Here is a 25,727-nt window from a genome sequence, read left to right as displayed (position 1 = left end):
CGCCTGAGCGCGAGCGGCCCCGCGGGAGGAGGCGGCCGCGCCGCACCGGTTGCAGGCGCCGTCGGGCCGGCGGTAAGACCGGGGTCCCGGGCACCGTCCCCACCAGGAAGCGTGGCCGAGACCTCTCGAGCTCTGGAGCCGCCTCTCGGCCTCGAGGAACGTGGGGACGTTGGGAGTAGTTCGGCTTTGTTCTGCTTCGGGGGCGCGCGTGACCTTCTGGGGGCTTTGTGCCTCTCAAAGGAAGCTTCGGGGGAAGAACTGCTTCTTTCCGTGGCATTCGAGCTAAAAATACCGCCGTTAGGCCGGAGGTTTAGGGGCTTAATGCCGCTGAGGACGAGTTAAAATTGGAATATGCGTAAGGCTCGGATGCGCGGAGCGGATGGTTTCCTGGCGCTGAAATAACAGCTTGCCGTCTTTCTGTAGTCTTCCCAGAGCTCCTGTGTCACCTAAAGGGCAGCTATGGATCTCGAGGCAGAGGTAAAGAAGCAGGTGAACCCTTTCTACTGCAATGTAAGTGTTGCTCGCTGAGAACTGTAATGAATGCCATGTAACTGTGCTAGACAAAATTGAACCGAACAGGGTATGCAGTGTTCTGAGTTCTGTTTCCTATTTTTTTTTTTTTTTTGTAATCTTGAACAAAATTGGTGCAGAACCAGTAGGTTGTGTTTGCTTATTTTTCTTCTTGGAAATCTTTGACCATGTTTTGAAACGGATTCTTCTTTCCTCACTTACTTCCTCTCTTGGAAGGAAACGTCTTGATGCTAGTACACAGTCATTGGCTGAAGGCTGGCATGCACTGCCTGGTGAAAATCAGTGTAGATCAGTGATTTAGTACAACTGGTGGGGTCTTCAGGACAGTGCTGCATTGCAATGCCCGTGTTTCTTGTGTTTACTTGCTGCTAGCAATGGGCTTCCTGAAACTGACCCCCTGTAGTATTTCCTGTTTATGTGGTGAATTCGTTTTTGAGGAGGAGATCTGTAGCTGACCAATGACAGAACCCAAGGGAATGGCATGAGGCTGCATCAGGGGGTCAGTTTAGGCCTTAGTAAAAGGTTCTTCACCAGAGGGTGGTGGGCATGGAACAGGCTGCCCAGGGCAGTGGGCACAGTCCCAGGCAGCTGGAGTTCAAGGAGCGTTTGGACATCACTCTCAGACATAAGGCTTGAGTTTTGAGTGTTCACAGAATCACAGAATCACAGAATGGCCAGGGTTGGAAGGGACCTCAAGAATCATGAATCTCCAACCCCCCTGCCACAGACAGTGCCACCAACCTCCCCATTTAATACTTGACCAGGCTGCCCAGTGCCCCATCCAATCTGGCTTGAGCACCTCCAGGGATGGGGCATCTACAACCTAATCTGTTCCTGTGTGGAGCCAGGAGATGGACGCAATGATCCCTACACGTCCCTTCCATCTGGGGATATTCTGTGATTCTGTAATGATGTCCTGCTAGGAGTGCACGTAGTACATGGGGTCTGGCAGTAAATGAGAGACTAAAGTGTCTTTAGCTTCTAGCTAAAGCTTGGTGATGCAGGTTATCTTGCTGTTATCTTTCCTCGTTACAAATGTATTTGCCATTTCTTAGTATCTTGAAAAAACTTGCTGAGGTTTGTTGGTTTGAATTCAAATCAGACAAGGGATTTTCAATTCCCGTGCCAACTCTACTCCTTGCAAATACCAGTGAAAACAATAGCTGTGTTCACTCTGGCTTCTGGCAGTGCTAGGTTGCTGGTTTGCCTCTCTTCTACTCAGTTATGAAGTATTTCCATTTGTAACCCACATCAGATTTCCCGAGTAGCATTTTTTAATGTTCTTGCATTTTCTGTGTGTTTTCTTTTCCATATTGTTCACTTTATGTGATCCTTACAAGCTTACAAGTTTAAAGGTTGCACTATTTTTCCAAACTTGAACAGTTGATATTTTCAGAGACTGCTATGAACTTCAGAATCTCAAGTAACAATAACTGTGAGGTCTTGCTGCTACGTGTTCTACAAATACAGAACATGTTAACACAAGCATCATTTCTTAGTTTAAAATCGGTTATTGCTATTAATGATGTTCAAGAAGTTGTAATAGGAGTTGCCTGTCCAAAATAGATCTCTGTGCTTAAGAGGACAGGTATATAAACAAATATATGATGCTTGGTTAGTTGGGGAAGCTCTTCTGTTGCATCAAAAGTCTCAGAAAGGTCCCCCTTTGCTCTTTAAGTTCCTTCTCTGAGAGGAGTCTGGATGCAGCTAGGCCCCATCTTAATCCCAGGCTTGGTCAATCATTTTTGTCCAAAGGATTATGTACTGCCCTGACCAGAGTCAGTAAACAGCAAATGCCTGTTAAAACCTCTCAGGGGTTTTTATTGAAACAGATTTGCAAAGTTGAGTGGTTGATAGTTTATATAGGCAATGTATTAAGCAGATTCAGTAGTGCTGTTGATAAATACAGTAGCTGCATTCATGCTAAATATCTTAAGGCTAGACGTTAATTAAGCTGTATTAACAATTCACCTGGGTATCATCTGCAAAGTAACAGAAGTGCAAGTCCTTGCTGAAACAGATGTGCCTGCCATTGGGGAAAGAAGAATGAGTGAGTTTCCCACCCCATTCTCTGGTTTGTTGTACCCAGCAAAAAGACAGTGACTATGGTGCACTTCACTGACACAGATCAAGTGCACCAAAGCAATTTATCAAATTCTGAGGAAGCTGTTGCATACATGAGATATAAGCAGGGGTTGACTTTGCTGAAAAGCGGAGAACTTCCATTCTTCCTTTGGTTCAACTTCCATTGGTTCCTTAATACCCCATTTTCAGTTCCCTAAAATGTGAAGGATTGTTCCTAGGTTAATTATCACAGGGTTTTATGGTTGCCATGTTTTTGCCAGAGGTGGCACTTCACTTTTCCTTGATAACTTCTGGTCATAACTCAGGCCCTTGACTTGAGTACCGGGCTGTACGTGGTTAGGCATAGATAAGGTAAATGGACGCAGTTGGAGGGAATGGTGTAACAGAGGCATAGCTTACAGCCTTATCCAACCTGCATGGCAAGGGACAGTTCTTGTTATCAATCAGAGGGCAGCTACAGAACGTACACCCTGACCTATTCTCCAGTCCTGCACAACCTCTCCCCTTCTTCAGCAGGCTCTGTCTGGGCCATATTCCACAGACCGACCCATCATTCCGCTCAAGAAAACAGAGCATCTCATCTCAACAAACTGTTGCCAAAGGGACTAGATTTATGCTAGGAGTTGGGACTGGGTCACATATCCTGTGCTGAAGGACACTAATTAATCTTATTGTGTTGTTAATTAAAGAAATGTAGGAGTGATTGATATAGAGGTGTGGTTGCTCTTCTGGTTTCACCCCAGGCCTCACCCTGTCACTGTGGTCACCAGACTTTGAGTGTTAAGCCACATACCCACATCTCTCAGGTGCTTTGGCTCCTGCCTTTCCTCAAGCCCAACTCAATTCTTTGCTCATTTACAGTCGCCCTGTAGTGTGACCCAGCAAACCTGGTGATTTTCTACAATAAAGCAGTCAACTTTGGTTTACTCTTGTGTCACTTTTTTGCCAGCTCAGTGAAGATCAGGAACACAGAACTATCCTTTTAAAAGGATTCAAGGAGCAGGAATATGAAGAGTCATAGGCATGTCAGGAGCTAAGTGTTAGGAAGTTGTAGATGCAGCAGATGGATTGAAAGTTTCTGGCAATTTAAGAGCCTTGAACTTGTGTTTTTGTTCTAAAGCATTATTATTTTTTTTTTCTGCTGGCTTACGTGCAGTGCTAGAAATACTTCTGCTCTTTAACCTAGATTTGCAAAATCTGGTGTGCTTCCGCATTAAACTTGCAGACTCACTTCCTTGGATTCAAGCACAAGAAGGTAAGGCCAGTTCTTCACTGCACCTTATGTCAGATTTTCTAGATTTACTTGACAGTAGAATACGGCTTTGAAATCTTTCTTTTTTTTTTTTTTTGTACATTAATAACATCAGAAAAGGTGTATAAAAATTTGTGCCTTGTATTGTGGATTAGGAAACAGAATACATCAGAATGTTGGAGAATATAGGACTGTTAATAAGTCCAGAATGGAAATATTTAAATAATGTACTTATTTTTGCCTAGTTATCTTTTTTTGAGTGTAATACAATTTTCTTGAGGTAATCTAGAGTATTAGTGTTAATCTAACTTCTTTTATTAACAATGAAACTTCAACATTGCTATTTTTTGAATCACGAGTGACTTTTTCCTTCATTGGTGGTTGATGACTTAGGTTGAAGAAGCCCTGAAGGCTCATGGCATTGGTAAGTGCAAGATTTTTTTACTTCCTATTTTATTTATAGATGTTCCTTTCAGCCTGTCTCAATTTAGAGGAACAAAAAGGAAAAAAAGACTTTCTCGAGATTTGTGCTTTGAGACCTATCTTGTGTTCTTTAGTGATTTAACTGTATAATCCTACAGGAAAAAAATAATAATAATACGAAATAAGTTTATTAAGATTAATTGGCTGCAATACTGACGGTCCCCTCCATTAATTTTTGAGAAACATCAGAGAATTTGAGATCTTCAAGATTTAGAATACATTTGAAAAAATCATGCTTCCCAAACCATGTACCTGCTCAATGCACACTTTTTATTTGGTTTATAAAAGAGCTTATTAACCCCTCAGTGCTGTGTCCAGTTCTGGGCCCCCAATGCTAAAAGGACATGGAGCAGGTCCAGAGGAGGGCCATGAAGATGATGAAAAGGCATGGGGCACCTATCCTACAAGGACAGGCTGAGAGAGATGGGGCTCTTCAGCCTAAAGAAGAGAAGGCTCCAGGGGGAGCTTATAGTAGCCTGCTAGTACCTGTAAAGGCATACAGGAAAGCTGGGGACGGACTTCTTATAAGGGCAGGTAGTGACTGGACAAGGGGAAATTATTTTGAGCTGGAAGAGGGCAGATTTAAAATAGATATCAGGATGAAGTTCTTTACTGTGAGGGTGGTGAGACACTGGAACAGGTTGCCTGGAGAGGTTGTGGATGCCTCCTCCCTGGAAGCATTGGATGCGGCTCTGAGCAGCCTGGTCGAAAGGGAGGTGTCCCTGCCTATAGCAGGGGGTTTGAACTGGGTGATCTTAATGGTCCCTTCCAAACCAAACCATTCTATGATTTTATGATCTTAATAATTAGCTGAAGCAAAGGACTTTAATAGGTTTAATTTATCATTAAAGCTTTTCCAGTTTTTTATGTGCTGGTCTAGTTCCACTAGGAACGAGGGCCTACCTATAGATGTTCTGCTACTCTGTGATGCACCAAAATATATTTACAGCTTTGTACAGTGCACAACTCATATTATGAGTTTGTTGCTTTATTGTAGTTTTCCTAAGGTTCTGCAGCTCCTATCAGGTGCCATATGCAGACAGAAAAAATATCTGGCTGGGGAGGAGATAGCTGCAGAGCTTTTAAAAAAGGTAGGATGGCTATGGGCTGAATCAAGTACTCTGGGAGGCAAGAGGTTTAATTGTCTCAAGTTCAGTGGACTTAAACCGAACAGCTGTGATGTATTAGATCAAGAAGACGTGAAATTTATGACTTGAAGCTTGTTAATTATAAAATAAGAGATATTTGCATTGCAGAGAATCAGTCGGACTTTTCCCTTGTTGCAGATTGCCTTCTATGTAAATTGAATTACGGCCAAAATTACTTACAATTCAAGCTACTCTCTAAGAATTTAATTTTCTGGTATGTGCTTATCCCTGTGCTGTGAGATAGCTAATGATTGAGATGGTCTTCCTCTGCCTGCTTCATTGTGTTAATAAAGACACGTGCTGTTGTTTGGTATAAATCTGTATTGTCTTTTTTTTCTTTTTTCTTTTTTTTTTTTGCTAAAAACATCACATTGTAATTTTCACTTGTGGGTTTTTTAGTTTAGTTTTGGTTTGTGTTTTAGTTAAAACTGCAAGTGGTACAGGGGACCGAGTGAAAGCACCTCTGAAACCTCCTGGTTACGGTAAGAATGCTTAATGCCCTTCTATACCTACCACCATCCCCCGCCAAAAAAAAACAAAAAAAAGAAATAGGCAAAAGAAAATGTTTTGAGGTGCAGCTGTCTGAACCACAGAAGGTCATTTGGAGTTCATTTCTATCAATTCTATTTCTGATCTGCAGTGCATTTTATGATAACACTTAGAACAATACTTGCAAGCTCGATATTATAGAAAGTGCAAATAGGACTTTAGGGTTATGTTACTTGATAGCTGACTTGATTTGTGATGTAGGGCCCATTATAAGCAGGGATTCATTTATGTGTGAATTACTTAGCAGGTGTTCTCTGGGCCAGAGGTTGGAGTGAGGACTTCATTTCATTTTGGAGTTTTGTGACCTGACTTGAGACTATGAAGACTGACTGGTGAGTTTGTAATGTGAGATTACATGAAAGCAATTTTATCTTACAGTGCAAGCTAAGCCAGAAAGGTATCATGGACAGACCTTGGAAGAACAGCTTAATACATGTAAAGATTCAGAACCTGCACTTGGTGAGAGTTTTCAATAGTGTAATTGCTTGCTTGTATGATGTTTATCTTTGAAGAATATTGGGCTCTTTTTTTAAATGTAAGCCTTTATTATACATTATCTAGTTTTTCTGAGTGTACATTGATGCAAAGTGTTATGGTATGACAGGGACTCATCTTAGTGACAGCATTATTGCATTACTGGATTTAACATGGAATGTTTTTGTGGTCTAGAAACAGCCTAAGGTGGAATGATAGTAAAACTCATTTAAGTCAGTTTCTTTCTGTTTTTTTTCTGATGTAGTGGCTCATCCTGAGGAGGAAGGGGAGAATGGAATGGACAGGAAAAATAACTACAGGGGCATATATTAAAATGTACAGAGAAATAGATTCATTTCTGAGTCCTTTTTTTTTTTTTTTATGTTTCTATTAATTTTTTTTTTTTCATTGTGTCAAGTTCTGTGTGGTAGACATAAGGCATCTTAAAGACATTTTTTGTCTTTGATGTTGAAGAAGTCTAGAAGATAAGACAGCCAGAAGATAGAATAACTTGTAGCTTTGAAAATCTAAATTCATGTGTTTGACATGCAGTATTGACAGTTTCCTTTAGTATCTTTTTTGTAGCTAGCACTGATTATTTGCTTCTTAAGCTCCAAAATATAGAACACATTGTTTCAAAAAACATCACAATTCCAAACTTTCTTTCTTTTTTTTTTTTTTCTAATAAATCAATGCAGGACTTAATTATATAATTGAATATCGATCAAAAGATAATTTTCCTTTTCTCTATGAGTGTCAACTGTGCCACTGTAAAACAGGACTGAGCAACATGTTCATGCATGTTTGTGGCTCCAAGCACAGACTGGCGTACCTGGTAAGATTTTACTTTAAAATACTTTTGTTTTGTCGTTGTAGATTTTGTTTTGTTTAACTAGAGAAATTGGAAATTGTATCTTTTATTAAAAAAAACATGTTTTTAGGCTGTTATTTTCTTATAAAAGCTTTTATGTATTTATGCTGTAAGCATGCAAATTAGTTTATGTTCTAAAAAATTGATTTAGAATTCAGCTCATCAACAGTAGGTACACCTGGGAGTTGCTGACACTGAATTGTCAGCTCATTTTATTTTGTTTGGCCAGCAACACCAATAACAAGATCCATCACTGTAATTGACTACAAGTAGATTTTTAATTAATAATATTTTATTTAGTGTGATTTAATTTAATATGATAAATTTTTATAATATAATAAAATAATAATATTTAATTTAATATTATAAACATTAAAATTATTTTAAAGAACTGGACCAATGAAGAAATTGTTCCATCTTTCAGAAGCTAATGTTATGAGACATATTGCACTGGTTCTGCAATGATGATCTTCTTATACATCATGCTGGTCTTGTTCATTAACTCAGCTGGATATGCTCCGTGAGACTTGTATTGATGGTTTTCATGCAATTAGCTCTTGTATTTCTTGTTAGCTTTGAACTGTTTTCCTTCAGTTCTGAAGCTTACTGCATCTATGTTATATTCTTAAACACTATAAAACATAGTAGTAATGCTTCAGCAAGGATAATATTTAATTCATACCTGGGCTGGATTAGCCTTAGTGGGACAGGCTAGTTCTGAATGAGAACTAGAGGTCCTTGTGGCCTTGGCCATCTGTAGATGACTAAGTAGTGTACCTTGGCATCAATGGATGTTAACAGTGAACTCAGTGTTGCTAATAAGGGCACAGCCAGTAGATGAAGGGAAGTGATTATTTCCCTTTTCTTGTTATCTCTTAGGATGTATCTAGAATACAGTTTGTGCTCCTGCAAACAAGAAAGTTACTGATGAGGCTGAGCAAGTGGAGGGCTGCCAAGATGAGAAGCACTCCTCCTTTGAGGAGAAGATGAGGTAGTTGGATTTGTTCTGATTGGAGAAAAAAAAGCTACAGGAGAATCTGGTCCTTCAGTACCTCATAGGAGGTTGTTAATAAGACAGAATCAAGCCCTTTGTGGAGATGCGTGGCACGAATGTGAATTCAAGCTGGGAAATTTCCTGCCTGACATAAGATTTTCACTACAAGGACAGTCAAACATATCAGAGCAGACAGACCAGAAAAATCATGGAATCTCTGTCTCCAGTGCTTTTCAAGAGCAAATGGACAAAGCTCTGTGCAACCAGTTCAGATTTGAGTGTTGAGCCTGCTTTGAGCAGAAGATTTGGCCTTGGTCCTCCCAGTTTTTCTGCAATTATGTACTTAAACATTTTAATACTTTCTGTTTTGTATGCACACAAATTGATTTTTCTCCTATGAGCATCAGCTGTTGCAAAGCTTGAAAAAGTTGCATGGGATAAAGTGTGACGTCATGATTTCCATTTCCTTATTTATCTAGAAACAACACTATCCTGAGATAGCAGAATCTGATGAAGTTAAGGGTAAAGGCTCTGAACTGAACAGAAAAGTCAGGCAAGTTGCATTAACAATTGAGAAGAAGGAAGGAAGAAAACAATTAAAGGTACATTTCTTTAAGAAATTTCAGAATGTATACAATTATAAATAAACTGAAAATTATTTCTTTTATAATGGGTGGATATGCTTGGCATGGTAGGAAAACTTTTTAAAATTCCTTTTAACATTTATTAGAAGTACTTTTATCTTCTTAATATTACTTTTGAGAGTATCCTGGATGCAATTTTCTACTGGTCATTCTCATCATAAGTATTTCTCTTGTTTGAAAGAGTATTTGAGCTACCCGAGCCTACAGAAACACAGCTGTGTGGAGCACAACATCCAGAATATCTATATCTATATTGATATGTAATTAATTCCCAATTGCATGTGCAAAATAACTTGTTTCATTGTTGCTGGGAAACTGCTTTTTATATTTTCACAAATGAGTTTCTGCTTTGTTAGCATCCTGTGGCTGTTGACAAAAGAATCAGATTTTAAAAAGTGAGTAAGGAGTGGAAGTTTGCAGGTGGGTTTGAGGTTCTCAGCAATGGCATGGTGCTCGTAGGAGCACCATGAGTGTAAACTGTTGTGAGGCATTCCTGTTAGAATCATGTTCTTATGAAGATGTCTTCATATTGCTTTCAGTTGTTGTTTATACCACAATAAAGTTTTAAAAAAACTTGATTGAGATACTTATCAGTCTTTATGCTATGCCTTAAATTCGTACTGGTTTCAGTGTCTGTCAGCAGCATCCTTGTTAAGCAGTGCTTCTTGGCAAGAGCTAATAATGCTGATAAGTATTGTCTTTGTACAGGACCCAAATCTTGTTAAATTATGCAAGGTCTGGCTTCTGGCAAAGTTGTAGATTCTTACATATGGAATTTGTTTGCACGCAGGATATTATTGTTTGCAAGCAAACCGACATAATGTGATTAATGCTTCTCCGGCATGATTGTGGAAATAATATACATGTATATGTTTATTTTCAGATTTTTCTTGATGCATATAGAATTATATATAATACAGATATGCTGTAGATTGTCTCTGAAAAAAAAAAACCCACATTAAAAACAGAACAGTTGAATTGCATCCATAACAAGTTCATCATTGGTTTAAGGAAGTTTGAAGTATAGAGTGCATAACCTGTTATTAATTTGGTATTTGATATTTTTATTTGATTTGATCTTTCATAATCCAGCTATTTTATATTTTATTTGAATGTCTACTCAGTGTTTTACACTGTTGTGTTTAATGTTACTGGTCAAACCAATACACAGTAACTATTTAATGCAATATATATGATTTAATCTGCAAAATATCCAACGTAACTGGGTCTTATTTGTTGTAATTATAATATCTATTTTATTAGATATCATTTTAATTTATAATTTGCAATAATTATTTGTATTTTTAGGTTGTTATAGAAGCTCCAGTAATCAGGAAAAGATGGCAAGAATGTAAGTGTGTTCACTGGGTTGTAACCCGTACATTTCTGACTTGGGTAAACTTGTTCTGAAACAGCTTTATTTCAGGGCGGGTCGAAAGGTTTGGTCAGAATGAGCTTATGTGAAATGTTGTTAGCTGTGTTTTGTAAGGTCTATTATACTGAAAATTTGTTAGATGAACAGCTTTTTTTTTCTCCATGAGCTACTAGAGAGACCTGTTATTTATGTCAGCATTCTCTCTCCTTCTTTCCATTCTCCCCCTCATCCACAAAACTAAAAAGTCTTCCTCGTTTTGCAGAAACATATATATATTTTTACCTGGTAACAATTCTAGTAGCTACTTACAGGCTTTTTGGGGAACTAGGCAGAAGGAGCAGGCTGGCGCTCAATGTGTACATTTACCAAGCAGTCCAAAAAGCCAGGTGTAAGTCTCTTACCTGTGGAAGAAAGCCTTCAGTCCTACCAGCCATTGGTGCTCAGGAAGCTGTAGGAACATGGTGTCTGTGAGACTTCTCCACTCAGTTTAGTATTCCACAACTGTCCACAACAAGGGCGGACAGACAGTGCAGTTGTGTGCTGTTCAAGGAAATGGATAAGAATTGTTACACAACTCTGTTTTTTTGGACTTGCTTGGAGACTTGGATTAAAACTAATGTACTAATCTTAATGCATATTAATATGTAAACTGTATCGTAAAATATGGAAGTAATGTGGAGATGATTTCTATCATGATCTCAATTAGCAGTGTCATGCTCTGAAAAGGAAAGTTATCCATTTCAAATCTAGATAGGAGCTTTGAAATAAGTTAAATCCTACTCAGAATCCTTTCAGTTAATGAGTCTAATTTTGCACCTGGTATAGAATTCTGCTATGTATTATAGTATTTAGTTCTTTTAAGAAAGAGATCTGTGTGTAGTTATAGCCTGGGTATAAAATAGTTAAAGCTTTTAGTTAGTATCTTATATGTTGTCACATAATAATGCATACAAACTTATTTGTATTTATAGCTAGTAATACACAGAAATAGTGCTGGTTACAGTTCAGGTGAACTTTCAGAACTACTATAAATAATTTTCTTTTAACTTATATCAAGTCCATCTTGCTACATTTCAAACATGTTTGTTTAGATCCTAATGCAGATGATAGCCCGTCAAAAGCTAAAGTTCAGCATGTGGATACATCACTTAGTAATGAAGAAGGAATAGACTGTAAAAATAAGGATGGAAAATTGCCAGATCCGATTCAAGGTCAGAGAACAGTGGTTTTGTTTTTTAAACTTGTACCACTGCATGAATTTACTCGGTATGTACTTGTTTATGGTTTTAATAGCAATGCTCTGCTGTAGATGTTGTATTTACACAGCGTGTGGGGTTTGAGGTCTGGCAGGCAGAAAGAATAATCCTAGTGAAGAAAACTGTCCAGGTTTACTTAAAATTGCTGTAGCTGGTTATGTTAGAACAGAAACGGAATTCATAAGCAGAACTTTTAACTGTTTTTACTTTATTTTTGGAGCAAGGGGCCCAGGTTCTTTTTTGAACATACTGAACACACTTTGACACACTTCAGTGTCGGGATTAAAAAAAAAACAAAAAAACTGGGACAAGCTGCAGGCCATACTGTTTAGGGCACAAGAAGAATAAAAAGAAAGTAAAGTAGATATGTATATATTTGATCATGTAAAATGTCTGACTAGTACATATTTTCTTGAAAACAACAGAATTAAGTGTTAAAATTAGTGAATGCCATGTAATGGAAGAAGTCCTGCCATGTCAGAAGATACTGCTTGTCGTAAACTTAATGTCAGAGGGGGAAGTGGGCTACCATCTAAATACATTTTATTTATTTTCATTCCGAATATTTCTGGTCAGAATTATAGACTTGGTTCAGCCACGAAGCACAAGTATTTGATATTTAGGTTCTGGTTTTGATTTTATTTCTTTAGATTATTTATACCTTCAGATTTCATTAATATTGCTTTTAAAAAAAAAATCCAAGCAAGGAATATTTAAGTTAGAATTTTGGAAAACTGTTACTAAATATACAGTTTTTTATTGCCTTTAGAAGAAAAGAATGTTCAAGAGGAGCAGGAACACTGTCAGAAAGAACAGGCAATACCAGATGAGAAGGTTGGAACGAACACGGCTGTTGAAAGCACTAAAGGCAACCTCACCGAAGAAGGCAGCAGTTCTGAAAAGTAAAACAAAATCAGATAAATCCTGAACTCCTTAAATTACTTGAAGGGAAATGCTCTAGATGATGACTGTCTACAGTGGATTTGCATGGAGTGTACTGAGAAGAATGAGTGGGTGCTAATGTAGTAGAATGCACGTCTTCTGAAAGTGTGTGCATGGCTGTAAGCTTCACTTATCAATAGAAAATATGTAAATTTACCTCATATTTCCTCTAGATGTGATTACTTTTCAACGGTGTTATTCTTAATACACAAACTTTGTTTTACAAATTAAAGAACAACATTCCCCTCGTGATTTAAAAATCCCCTGTTTCCTAACTTTAAACTGGTTGCATATCTATCAGCCATGAAGAGCTGGCACCTTCTGCTTATTTATTGTTACACAGTAAAAGGAAAAATGTCTTTCTATAAGACTCTCGTCTTCCTCTGGGGCAGACATTAAGGAAAAGGATTAATTAACAAATTCAAGTCCATGTTTTTGAATCTTCATGTTTGTCAGGTTTTGAAAGGACCGTAGTAGCTCTTAATCTGGAGAGTAAATCAGTTTGTAAAAACATCAGAAATAAGGAGTGTAGCAAGGAACGGACAGATCAATATCACAGGAAAAGCATTACAACAAAGGTGTGATGATGGAAGGACCAGTGCAATAGAGAGGTGCTATAAAAGAAGGGAAGAAGATTGCTCCCCCATATTACAACAGTCCAGGTTCACAGAAGAAAGCTTCACCAAGGGGAGATCTCCAGAAAGAGATCCTTCCCCAGCTGCAGTCAGCCCTTAAATGAGGTCTAAGAGAGGTGCAGCCAGGCTCCATCCCTTCCAGTCACACAGCTGAATTGCCTTCACCTGTGCTCCCAGGGCTGACTGGGTCCTTTCCCCAGGTGCTCCATCAGTGGTTCAGGCCATGACTCAACAGTTCCCATACAGAGAGCTAATATCTCAGGCATTCACATCTAGGTTTCACCAGGCACCAATGGGTATCCTTGGAGATCATGATCTTGGAAGGCTGTAATTGCAGAACCATGCAAATACGGGTTAATAAATTTAAGCCAGATCAGTCTTTGTATGTCCAGTATTTCTATAAAATGCTACGTATATACATATATATGTACATATATATATTTTTATATACATATATACATATATATATATATTTAATCTTTATAGTGATATCTGGGCCCTCTGAAATGTATGCAAGGGAACGATAACCTTTCAGAGACATCTTTCAAAGTGTAGTATGTCAATAATTTAAACTGATTATCAATTGCTTGATAGATCAACCATGTGGAGAATCTGTGTGTGCATGTGAGTGTTTGTGTGTATTATTTAATATAACAAAAGAAATAGCATATGTTTTCTATCCAAAGATGTGAGACCAATATACAACTGCAAGAAGAAAACGAGGAAGTTGAGGTGAATATTTTTTCATTAATGGATTGTTCCAGTTTACACATAGTTGGGATAATAATTAATATATGGCAATGTTGTTTGCTTTTGCTTATTCAAATTAATAATATTATCAACAACAAATTACCCATGAGTTACTATGCAAAACTTTAAAAATATTTTTTCAGGTTTTGTTGTGAAAGCACATTTTTCTGTACAAGCACACAATTAAATTAGAGCAAGCATCTAGAATAACCATAATAATTATTATTTCAGTTCTAAATAGTGCACCTAATAGATGTTGTTTATGTTAAACAGCAAGCATCTGCAGCAGCTGCTGAAGAATTCACTAGTCAGGAAGAACTGCTGAGTTACCTGGTAAGCATTACATCTTAAGGCTTGCAATGTCATTTTTGAAAAATTCACAGAATTGCTGAGTGCTCAAAAATTACTCATTTTGATTAGCAATTAGTCAATATCAAGATCTTATCTAGTAGTTGGTTGGTAATCAGTGCTACTAAAATATTTGAGATAGGAACAAAGGGAAGAAGCTGTTTTCAAGGGATGAAATGTGGTTTTACTTAGAAAATAAAAATAAATAAATTCCATTTCCTCAGGTTGTAAAACAGTTTGGCAGAACAGCTGAGTTCTGAGTTGTCAAAAACGTGTGTTGTTTACACATTCGTATCAGGAGTGGTAAGTGGTGGAAATGGTGATTTTGTTAAAAGCATCACTAAGAACTCAATGTGTATCTTTAACAGTAGTTAGTGTGAGTCAACTACTGCGTGACAATTCAAGCAGTATTTATCGTGTGTGTACCTATGTGTGTCTGTATATCTATACACGTTTCCCTTTTAAAAGCGAAACTGTAAAGATTGTACCTTTCTAGTAGTGCATCTTCTTTCTTAGCATGATTGTCCTCTGACAACAGGAGGAGAATTGTTGGGATTGCGACTGCAAACTGTGCAGTGTTAGCATTTACAGTCCTGTTTTCACAGACTGCATTATCTGTTTCTATTGATTTTTGCTTTAATCTGCTCTAATGATTCTTCTGGACTTGTTCTTCATGTTGGTGGAAATATCCAAATAATTTTTGTCAGGACGGTATCTCTGATAAAAGCAGATTTTATTCGCGATTGCAATGGCGGGCGTCCCGCAAACAGGAGCGCGCCTATGGACACAACATGACAGCCTTTAGACCCTGTTTTTTCCCCCTTGCCTCCCCCCTTCCCTGTTTCTGGCTGGGTACTCCAGGTTCACAATCTTATCGGAAGGTTTACATTTGCTATTTACTTGTTAATTTATTTGTTATCTGGTGTCAGTCAGCAGCCATCCTGTTGATTCCAAGATGTCCCGTGCTCTCCTTGTATTGATGTGGTGATTTTCTTTAAAGCCTTCGTTAAACAAAGAGCACTGGGGGATGATGCCAGGCCTTCCGATGTCTCTTCAGGCGCTTCGTCGGGCAGGCCATGACTAGTTCTCTGGTTTGATCTGGTGCAGGATATTCTTGCAGTGTGTATGACAGCATATATATATATATATATACACCTATATAGAGTGTGTATTCCTGGGAAGGTTCGTCTAGAGGATAAGTGATGTAAACTATCAGATCTTCCCCAAGTTAAGTAGAAGGACTCCCCAAAAAAAAACTGCGATAGCAGAGATCATGAAATAAAAATAATATCCAATTCTAATGCAGAAACAACATTTGATTCCCACAATATCATGCAATAATTCCCAGTTTTTTCAGTGATTATTCTTACTGCATAGTTTTTAATTGAGGAAAAATCTATCTGGCCTCAGGGAGGAAATTGTATACATTCACTTAAATGCAAATAGCTCAAGAAGAGATCAAAACATGGAAAGGGTTTTCCTGCATAAGGGAAAGCATTTTCCTGCATGTTTTTCGAGGAACATTCTAGGGTTATTTCTTTTCAAATGACTGTTTTGGATAGCTGCTGCAGTCTTCTGTTAGGACCGTCTCCCATTTCTTCCCTCCCACTGTGGTTTCTGGGAAATAGAAAGTTTATTTACCTTGTAACTACAGCCATACCTGACAGGAGAATAGAAATATAAAAATGAAATGGTTCTTTCAGGATTTGTTTGTATGTTCTGATACTTGTATCTTTCGAAGGAAAACATTTTTGAGTTGTGATTTATTTTTTTTTTTTCCAGCAAAGTTTTGAGATACTGAATGAAGATGATGCTGCTTTTATCCTAAAAGTCACACAGACTCTCACAGATGCATTGGTGGAATATCGTCAGCAAGCTGCATCAAAAAAAGTAATGAGGTTTTGGTTCTTCAAATCTGTAGATTCATGTGATGAGGCATTTTTGTTATTACAGATAATTTACTTATAGTTAAAATTGTCATGGCAGATGCATTGAAAATTTTGACTGTTTTATGCTTGAAGAATTTTTGAAGTCATGACAGGATAAACTTGCAGGTTTTCAGTTGAGTAGTCTCAGTGCTTGTCTTCAAAGGTGCTTTTAAAATTAATATTTTGTGAAGAAGCCAAAATGCATTTTAGCCCATATTTCCCATGCTTTCCCTTGCATCTAAGTTTTTCTTCTAATTCACTCCTTTTTAATCCCAACCATTGGTTTTCTCATCTCTTCTGACCTCCCTGACAATCTTGTTCTATATTTCCTTTCCCAGCCTTGCCCTGCATTTCATTCACTAATGTATAATCTAACATTACTGATATCAGTTTTCTTCCTTATACAATTTTTGGTTTGCTCCTACTCTTAGGCTGTTCCTTTTGAGTTCTCTTTATTGCTGTATTATCAGAAACCCAGTCCCTCCTGCTGTTCTGTTCTTGCTTTTGACTGACTTGTCTTTAAATAAGCGCAATATGAAGGTGTCTTGAATTCTTCTCTGAGTTTGTTGTGGTAATCATTTGTATCCCATGTTTCTCCCATTCGTATTACGTGAAATTGTAACATTCAGACTCCACACTGACATCCAAGAGGGATGGTAGGAACTGTCCTCTTGTTGGTAATCCAGTGAACATATCTGTGATTGGAAACCATGCCCTTTTTGCCTCTTGACTTTTCTGATGGAATTTCAGAGTCAAACAAAATTTTCCTTTGCCACAGCAGCTACTCCTGGTACTCCAGCTACATAACTACTTCTTTATTTAAAAAGGAGAGGCTAAGAGGAAAATGCCACATAAGTATCAGCCAAACAAGTTGTAGAGAATCAGAGAGGATATGATTCAGAAAAAAAAAAAAAAAAGTGTATGGCAGTTGTTTTGCTTTGTCATCAAAAGCCTTAATTAGTTCAGAATGCTATTGCAATGTTTCTTTCCTTGTGATATTCTATCTTTACTACTTTCTTGCTGCCTCAAAAAGGCAGTACTTCTCCAAGATGAATTTCATGCCTGTAATTCCCATTATTTACTCATTTTAACTTCCTTAATAAATTTACGTTCATCTTATGCCTGCTGTTCTTTCATAGAAGATTTTTATGTTCATATGTAAAGAGGGCAAAATCTGATAGTTCAGTTAGAACTTGATTGTTTTGAAGTGTAACTTCTAGCCCAACAGCTATAGAAAAATAAAATAAATTGACCCTAGAAAACACTTCCATGTCCTGAACTTCTTTCAACAGACATTTATTTATTTATTTATTTATTTATTTATTTATTATCTTTGGAGTTTAAAATACTTGCTTTTTTAATCTGGCAGGCTGAGAATTGGTTCCATAAGCAACAATTGGCAATACATAGTGTTTTTTAGATATAGACAGATGCCATGAGAAATGTGTGCATAGAAGTTCAATGCCAGCTACGTTATTTTCAAATAACTTTTTTGTTTTTCAAATTTGTGATGTCTCATCTGTTTTTGTGGTCACTAAAGTGTAGCATTTTGTCATTTTAGGGTTTTATTTTGATGAAGTGCTGAACACAACTTTTTTCAAACTTGTAGGACCTCTTAGATAATGAATGTAATGGAGAAGAAGCATTGGAACGTTCTACAGAACAATCTGAGCTGACTTCGGCAGATATTAGTGATTCTGATACTGGTAATGTTAGCATAACACTCTTAAATTGCTTTAATCTAAATATTAGAACACTAGTTAAGATTAAATTCCAGAAAACTGCTTTTATTTTCTGCTTCTCTTAAAGTAGAGCTTAAAAGCAGAATAAAGCCAAGTAATTTAGATTAATAGTTTTGGTGGTTTTTTTTCATACTCTACAGACGTATAGAAAAGGCAGCCTATTAATAAGCATTCATCTTACTCTAATTGTGTGATCAGTTCTTATTTTCCTAAAAGCAGCTCTTTCTAAAGAGGCTATCAAAGTATAGCTTTTCTGTTTTGTTTGGTCTTTTTGGCACATCTTTTTCTGTTTTTGGTGGAGAAGAGGCTTAATGCAGGTCTAGTCCAAGCAAGATGGTAGCATAAACAAAGTTATGGAAAGTTTTGTTTAATATTTGCATGTTTCCACTGCCTGACTTCAGTGCTTCTGATAAGCCTTAAAAAAAAAATCTTGGATTTCTGTGAGAGGATTGGAATTACTGTCCTAAATTTGGAGATAAAAATGCCCAGAGTACTAGTGTATCTATTTCGTATCATTTTTTTTTCAATACAGTGGCAGTTTTCAGTAAAGCTGAACTTTTGAGACCTCAGTTAATACGGTGCTAATAATAAAAATTGCAATTACTTGCAATATGAAAGAATTTGAACTCTTAGTTGCTTTTTGTAAGTGATAACACAAGGAGTTTTCACCCACCTGCCACCTATGTTCCTTCAGGATTTGCTGTAAATGGAAATCATTTCGGACTCTTCGGTTGTGTGAAAATGTTATTAATGAAGTTGAATGCAGGCCTTATTAATGATGATGCTGCTATGCTAGACTGGAAATGTTTGTTTTGAAAAGCTCTATTTGGATAACAGTAATGAAGAGCCTTCAGAATCTTCTCTAGCTGAAAAACAGTATTTTTTTTTTTTTTTCTTTAAGACAATTCAAGCAGCCGATCGGCTAAAAGGTCCTTATCAATAAATGAGGAAGATGAACTGCAAAACTTTTCAACTGGCTCTTTGGACACAGCATATGAGAACAACGTCACTGCTGAATTTTTGAACAGCGTGAGAAATATGAATGTTGAGGAAGTTACTGCTACTCTACATAAAATAGCAGCTACAAATCCAGCTTTCAGAGGTATTTCATGTATACTTGAAGACACAAATGTGTGTGAGAATGTACATAACAATTTTAGCTCTGTGAAATGTTAATAATTATATGGGGCAAAGAACTTTGAGATACTGGGGAGGCTTTTTCCCTTTTAATTTTTACAGGAGCCAGTTTAGGCTGCCCCTTCACATAGATGTTAAACACAGACTTTTTTTTCTAATTGTTTTTTCATTCATGCACAGTAACATCCTCAGGGTAAAAAATAGTAAACTAAAATCAAGTATACTGTTATTAGGTAAAAAATGAATCTCATTTATGTGATAACTGGTAAATCAATGTAGGCATTTTGGGACAGTTTCTTAAGTGACAGAAGGGGGTGGGGGAAAGGAGCAACGTCCCCCAGCTCATCTCCACCCATTTTTATTGCTGAGCATGATGTTGGATGGTGTGGGATATCACTATGGCCAGGTCGGGGAAGCTGTCCTGGTTGTGTCCATTCTCAATCTCTTGCCAACCCTCAGCCTACTCAGTGGAAGTGTAGTGAGTGGAGAAAAAATGGGAAAGCCTTGGCATTTGTGAAAGCTGTCTTTAGCAAGAGCAATTACACTGCCATATTATCAACATTGTTTTAGCTACAAATCCAAAACACAGCACCACATGGGCTGCTGAGAAAGTTAATTCTGTTCTGTGCAGAGGCAGTACAGGGATCTAGGAGGTCTTTGAAAATACCACCTTCTGTTGGAGAGGTGAATAGAAACTATTTAGAAAAGCAGGGTGGAATTTAGTGAGCACCTGGATAAATGATCCACTCAGGGTGATGGTGTTAGAGATGAAGAAGAAAATTCGTCCATATAGACTTCCTGCAGATGTTTGAAATGGGACAGCAAAGGAGTCAGATAAGATTATCCAGTTCATACAGTCAGTTTGGAATTCCAGGGAGCTTTTCATAGATATTTTTGATAGATCAGAGGTTTCAAACAGAACTGAGTGGCTATGGGAAAAGAAGGAAGTGTTTGCATTCTTTAAAAAATAAACAGATAGCAAATGAGGAGGTCCCAGTAGAACTGTAGTCCTGTACTTAATCTCTTTGCTGTTTAAGTGACCTGGAAAAAGGATGAGTATCTGGATGACAAAATTTTGTGATTATTCAAGGCATTTAAAGTGTTGATTGACTGAAGAAGTTAAAATACTCCTCGTTAGAGAGTGGGAATAACAACTTACTAATCAGAAGAACAAACTGAGTATAAAGAATTAAGGAAAGAGTGAAAAGTAAGATGAGAGTCATTATTTTGTTGTTGTGTATACACATGCTTTGTATATATCTGGAATAGAACATGCAGTTCCATTTCCCTTACATCATATCAAGGACTGTAGAGCTGCAAAGGTTTAGAGAAGGCAGCAAGATATGGGAACATTTTCTAAATAAGAAACAATAGAAAACTAGAACTGCTTTTCACCTGAAAAAGAGATTACTGAAGTTATAAGTGATCTTTAAAATCATGCATGGGTGGAAATAGCAATTATGGATCAAAAGACATAGGAAATAACAGATTCCTAAACTTAGAGTATAGAGAGAACCCAATTTCAACGTTGTCTTCATGCAGTAGGTGGATGATCTATGGATGCTGTGGTTATTAAAATGTCACCTGAGTCAGACAGTGTGAGACCCACCAAGCAATACTGAAAAGTCTGTCATAGCAGACTTGGAAATTGCCTGCTCTAAAGAAGAACTGAGGCTGGGAGAATGTAATTTTCTTACAATCCACCAGATTTCAGACATACTTGCCCTGTTCTTATTCTTCCCTTAGTGTTTTGTACCACTGGTCACTGAGTGGTTCTTACCACTTGAGCTGTCCCTTATACTACTTTCCTCCCTCCCCCACAGTAATGGCCATCACTTTCATCAGAGCAATATAAACTTCTTGCTCGTGCTCTGGAGAGGCCATTGTCTTACTGGTACAGTGATAAAACAGAGCACTTATGGTAATGCCTTCCTAATTAACAACCATAGAGGCAGTGACAGGACAAGGGGAAATAGTTTTAAATTGTAACAGGGTAGATTTAGATTAGATATTAGGAAGAAATTCATTACTGTGAGAGTGGTGAGGCACTGGAACAGGTTGCCCAGTAAGGCTGTAAATGCCCCCTCTTGCAAGCAGTGAAGGCCAGGCTGGATGGGGCTTTGAGCAAGCTGGTCTGGAGGGAGGGTGTCCCTGCCTATAGCAGGGGTTGGAACTAGGTGATCTTAAAGGTCCCTTCCAGCCCAAACCATTCTGTGATTCTGTTATCTTTGAAAATCAGTAACAGACTTGAGGAGGATAGACATACCCTTAACTGAAACAGTGCAGCTGTTCATAGGTATATGGTTTACAGTTTCTAGGCAATTATGTAGTGCATTTTGGTTAGTAACAGTGTATTTCTCACTTAATAAGGGCTCCAAACTCATGTCATCAGTCTAAATGTTTTACTATCACTTGTGCTTTTAAATATTGTATTATCAAAGCATTTAGTTTCTTTTTCCTTTTTTTTTTTTTTTTTTTTGCTTTACCTTTGACAAAGGAATGGATATTCCAAACGTTGTGAAGATCCTGACTGAAAGTGGGACTCTGAGAAGACCAAGCAATGGCAGCACACACTGACATGCTAGTTAGCAGAGTTAATATTGCACTGTTTACTTTCTGTAAGTTTTAAATCATTCTTTTGCTTAATATGAACTCAATGTAGCTGATTTTGCTATATCCAAATACTGTATGATGTTCTTCTAATTAATAATTTGGTTTTGAAATTCTTATTATTCTATATGGAAAAGTTAAATTTAATGTTGTTTCCTTTCACATTGGCCTCTATTTTTAAATGAGTAGCCGTTACTTTCCTAAATATCTTTACATACTGCATATTAGCAGTCTGATCTTTTCTTATTGATTCTTAAGGCTCTTTGTAAGAGTTAATCACAGAATTGTAGAGGTTGGAAGGGACCTCTGGAGGTCATCTAGTCTACTAAAGCAGTTCCCTAGAATAGGTTTCACAGGAAGTCATGCAGATGGGTCTTGAATATCTCCAGAGAAAAAGACTCCACAACCTCTCCAGTGTTCCGTCACCTTCATGTTTGTTTGGAATTCCCTGTGTTCCAGTTTGTGCCCACTGCCCCTTGTTCTGTTTCTGGGCACCACTGAAAGGAGCCTGGCCCCACCCACTTGACTTCTGTCCTTTGGATATTTATAAGTGTTGATAAGGTCCCCCTTAGTTTTTTCTTCTCAGTCCCATGTCTCTCAGCCTTTCCCATAAGGGAAATGCTCCAGGTCCTTATCACCTTTGTGTCTCTCCACTGGACTCCCTCCAGAAGTTCCCTGTCTTTCTTGGAGAACCCAGAACTGGGTATAATACTCCAGATGTGGCCTCACCAGGGCAGAGCAGATGGAAAGGAGAGCCTTCCTTGATTTGCTGACCATGCTCTTTTTCATGTACCTCAGGATCCCATTGGCCTCCTTGACCACAAGGACATACTGCTTGGCTCATGGCCAGCTTGCTGTCCACCAGGACACCCAGCTCCTCTGTAGTGCTCCTCTCCACTGCTCTCCCCCATCTGCCCATCTACATCATAGAAAGGTACCAGATTGGTCAAGCATGAATCTGTGTTGACTACTAATAACCTTTTCTTCCACTACAGCAGTCAGCAGTACAAATGCATCCTACAGCAAACAGTCAAATTATCCCCTGTGGCTGCAAGGCCATACTGAAAGGCTATTGAAATTAGGGGTATCCTCCCATGTAAAGATTATGAATTGGTCTCCTGTTTTTCGATAAAGATTAAAAACTACAACAAAACAGTGCTGTCAGTTCAATTCCGAGTTAGGTGCATGGATTATAGGTAACTTTTGGAGAGGAGTTAACTGGAAGTGTTAGCAAACTCAGCAGAGGTTGACTTGCTTGCAAATTCACAGATATATTTCAAGAGATGTAACCAGAGTATACTTAAGAAATGCTGACTTGATAGTGAAAGAATCTTTTGTCTTCTCTTATTTTACCACTATAAGCATGAAGTGAAAGCTGGCTTATACTGTCTTTCAATTCATGCTCTTTTAAAGTGAGGTGGTTTTTTTTTGTTTTTTTTTTTTTAACCTATAGTTACAGTTTTTTTTACTGTATATAGACAGAGATTCTGTCTGCTAGCTGCTATTAATTTTGTAGGATGATAGAAAAATGTTTTGGATGGTTACAGACTTATGTTTGGGGAAAAGAATTTAAAAAAATTAAATTGTGTGGGTCAATTTTGCTTCCTGAGTAGCATTCATTGCTTCTAATTAAAATTCTTTAGCATTGTAGTCAAAAGCTGGCCTGATACAGGCATGGTGGAGCCAGATTGCAAACAAACCTTTTAATGTTAACTTACTGTTTTTGGACATCTGGATGAAATTGAGAGTCCTCATCTTTGTGTTTTCACATCTTCGCATCCTGGAATGCAAGATGCTATGAAAAATAAGGTAACAAAGAAAGCAGCAGTTAAGGTGTATGGTTAGTTAGGAATGAAAACAGTTCATTGACAGTTAAAGAAAACACAAAACATTTACTGCTTTAAAGTAATAGTGAAAAATCTTTGGAATGCCTTTAAATATGTTCTCATCAGAAACAGAGGTGGAAATGTAGCTCTTGTTTTCACTATAATAGGGACAGTGTTCATGTCTACTTGATGAAGATGTGCTTGATCAGTAAAAGCATCTTAGAATTTACATGGAATACAAATAATTTCCTGAAGTATCTGCAATAATAGCAGCTTCATGTTTTTGTTTTCATAGTGTGGAACATTCTATTAATTAAAATAATAGACTATTCAGCTATTGTAAATGGCCATCTTTGGAACAGCTTCTTTTTTCACTTGCTGTGAAATCCTTCCTACTGGAAATAAAATTAAGGGGGAATTCCTTGGATTTAAGCATTTCTTTTTCCTCAGGTCCGTTAAGCACATGCTGAAAATGGAAAGACTTCTGAATCCATAGCACACTGATATAGAATGGTTTGAATGATGTGCTGCTGAGTGCCAGTACTTCTCAAAGACAAAATAGCAAATGCAAAAATGACTAAGTGTATTCTTCTGGAAATGTTTTCGGAAAGAATGTCTAACCTAGCACATTCAGTTGTACAATTAATCTCCCTTTAAAGCTTTCTTTTCTGGTGCAAATACAGGCTCTAAAAGAGCTAGATTATTTTGTTTGTTCTGTCTCCCAATGTTTTGTGATGGCTTGGTATGTTCTCACACTAACAGAAAACTGTATACCTACTACAAAAATAGAACTGTATACCTATTCCAGAACCTATTTTTAAGGATAACATCTAACTTGTGCCAGAATTGTGTGGTTTAAAAGAGAAGGAAAAAAAAAGGCACTGTATCAATGATACTTAAGGAATATTACTGACTGTATATGATGTTATACATTGATTGTTACAATATCACTGAGACACGAGAAAAATTACACCCACCAAGTGGGAATTGATTTTTCTTTCAGCTTTATGTTCACCATATTTTACTGAGGCATCAGAGAGCTTTGGGGAAATTGTCTTTAACAAAATTGAAGAACATCTCTTAGAAAGTATAAACTGGAAAAGAGAATGATATTCACAGGTGAACTGACAGGAAATGGAAAATTTTGACTGTGCAACAGAAGGCTTAGTAGGTATAGGTTATAATGAGCTCTGTTATAGTTCTGGAAACGTTCTGCTCTTATAAAATAGAATCATTTAAGGTTGGAAAAGAAGTCCAACCACCAACCCATCCCCACCCTGCCCACTAAACCATGACACTCAGTGCCACATATACACCTCTCTTGAACACCTCCAGGAATGGTGACTTCGCCACCTCCCTGTGCAACCTGTTCTGATGCATTACCACTCTTTCTGAGAATAAATGTTGCCTAATATCCAACCTGAACCTACCCTGGCACAATTTAAAGCCAATGTCTCATTCTATTGCTAGTTTCCTCTTGTTTTTCTTCCTGTTTTTTCTAGGACTGTCTTTCTCAGTAATGAATTGGTTATCCCTTTTGAAGCAGCAGGCCATCTTGTGAATTTGATCTAGGTATCAATGTACATAATGCATACAGTATGTCTGAAAGTATGGTACTATATGTGAAACCTGAAATGCTAATAGTGACTGCCTTGCCTTCACTGAAATTACTCTTCTAAGTGTTTTTCTACTTTGTAAATGCAAATACTGGGGTTATTTTTTGCTTGTTTTTTGTTTTTTTTTGTGAGAGGAAATGTTACTACCTAAGTTCATTTTAGAAACATAATTAAAAATATTCTCATGGAGCACAATATTGTTAATGTTTCACTGAAAATATTCTTTTTAGTATACTTGTTAACACCTACCTTCTGTCACTGCAGGTAGAATGAAACATGATAGAACAAGTTTTAAATGACCTCTAGCACTTCCTATAAAGATTCAGAGTACATAGTGGCAGGAGGTAAGAGAGACACTCATAACCCTGCATCTCCCCATTATTGTGTGAAGACTTTGCTTCCCAAAATGGTAAATAGTGAAGGATGGAAGCCAGAATGAGATACAACTCAAAAGGTAGAGTTGCTGAGCTTAGAAAGGTGTGAAAGCGATCCTAGTATGTAGTACAAATTTGAAGTCTGAGCCAAGAGAGC

General features: G+C 37.6%; 1 protein-coding gene across 5 annotated transcripts; it reads left to right on the top strand.

The window, feature by feature from the left end:
- Positions 1-16: 16 nt before the first annotated feature.
- Positions 17-25,380, top strand: LOC122172001. Of its 5 annotated transcripts, none has more exons than XR_006172141.1 (18): positions 17-72; positions 424-510; positions 3,803-3,871; positions 4,262-4,292; positions 5,922-5,981; positions 6,427-6,507; positions 7,221-7,357; positions 8,867-8,989; positions 10,340-10,382; positions 11,498-11,617; positions 12,432-12,564; positions 13,926-13,971; positions 14,263-14,322; positions 16,120-16,227; positions 17,875-17,971; positions 18,909-19,109; positions 21,642-22,688; positions 24,031-25,380. XR_006172141.1 is itself a non-coding variant. In XM_042839960.1 (18 exons), the coding sequence occupies exons 2-17, from the start codon at positions 460-462 to the stop codon at positions 21,719-21,721; spliced, it is 1,440 nt and encodes a 479-aa protein (XP_042695894.1). In that variant the 5' UTR covers positions 17-72; positions 424-459; the 3' UTR covers positions 21,722-21,762; positions 24,031-25,380. The 5 variants fall into 5 exon arrangements, 4 of the variants coding, with proteins under 4 accessions (XP_042695894.1, XP_042695893.1, XP_042695892.1 ...); XM_042839960.1 differs by having other exon boundaries at positions 21,642-21,762; XM_042839959.1 differs by having other exon boundaries at positions 21,642-21,762; positions 22,553-25,380.
- Positions 25,381-25,727: the final 347 nt, after the last annotated feature.

The sequence above is a fragment of the Centrocercus urophasianus genome, unplaced genomic scaffold (genome assembly GCF_019232065.1).
Source record: "Centrocercus urophasianus isolate 14NV4802_14NV808 unplaced genomic scaffold, USGS_Curo_1.0 seq_11, whole genome shotgun sequence".
Lineage (NCBI taxonomy): Eukaryota > Metazoa > Chordata > Aves > Galliformes > Phasianidae > Centrocercus > Centrocercus urophasianus.
The sequence above is the reverse complement of the archived record's forward strand: the minus strand, read 5'-3'. Positions and strand labels throughout refer to the sequence as shown.

Coding starts and splice junctions, on each gene's coding strand:
- LOC122172001 (XM_042839960.1), top strand. CDS start 460: ATGGATCTCGAGGCAGAGGTAAAGAAGCAGGTGAACCCTTTCTACTGC. Junction 10,383..11,497: donor CAGGAAAAGATGGCAAGAAT/GTAAGTGTGTTC, acceptor ATGTTTGTTTAG/ATCCTAATGCAGATGATAGC. Junction 16,228..17,874: donor AGCAAGCTGCATCAAAAAAA/GTAATGAGGTTT, acceptor TCAAACTTGTAG/GACCTCTTAGATAATGAATG.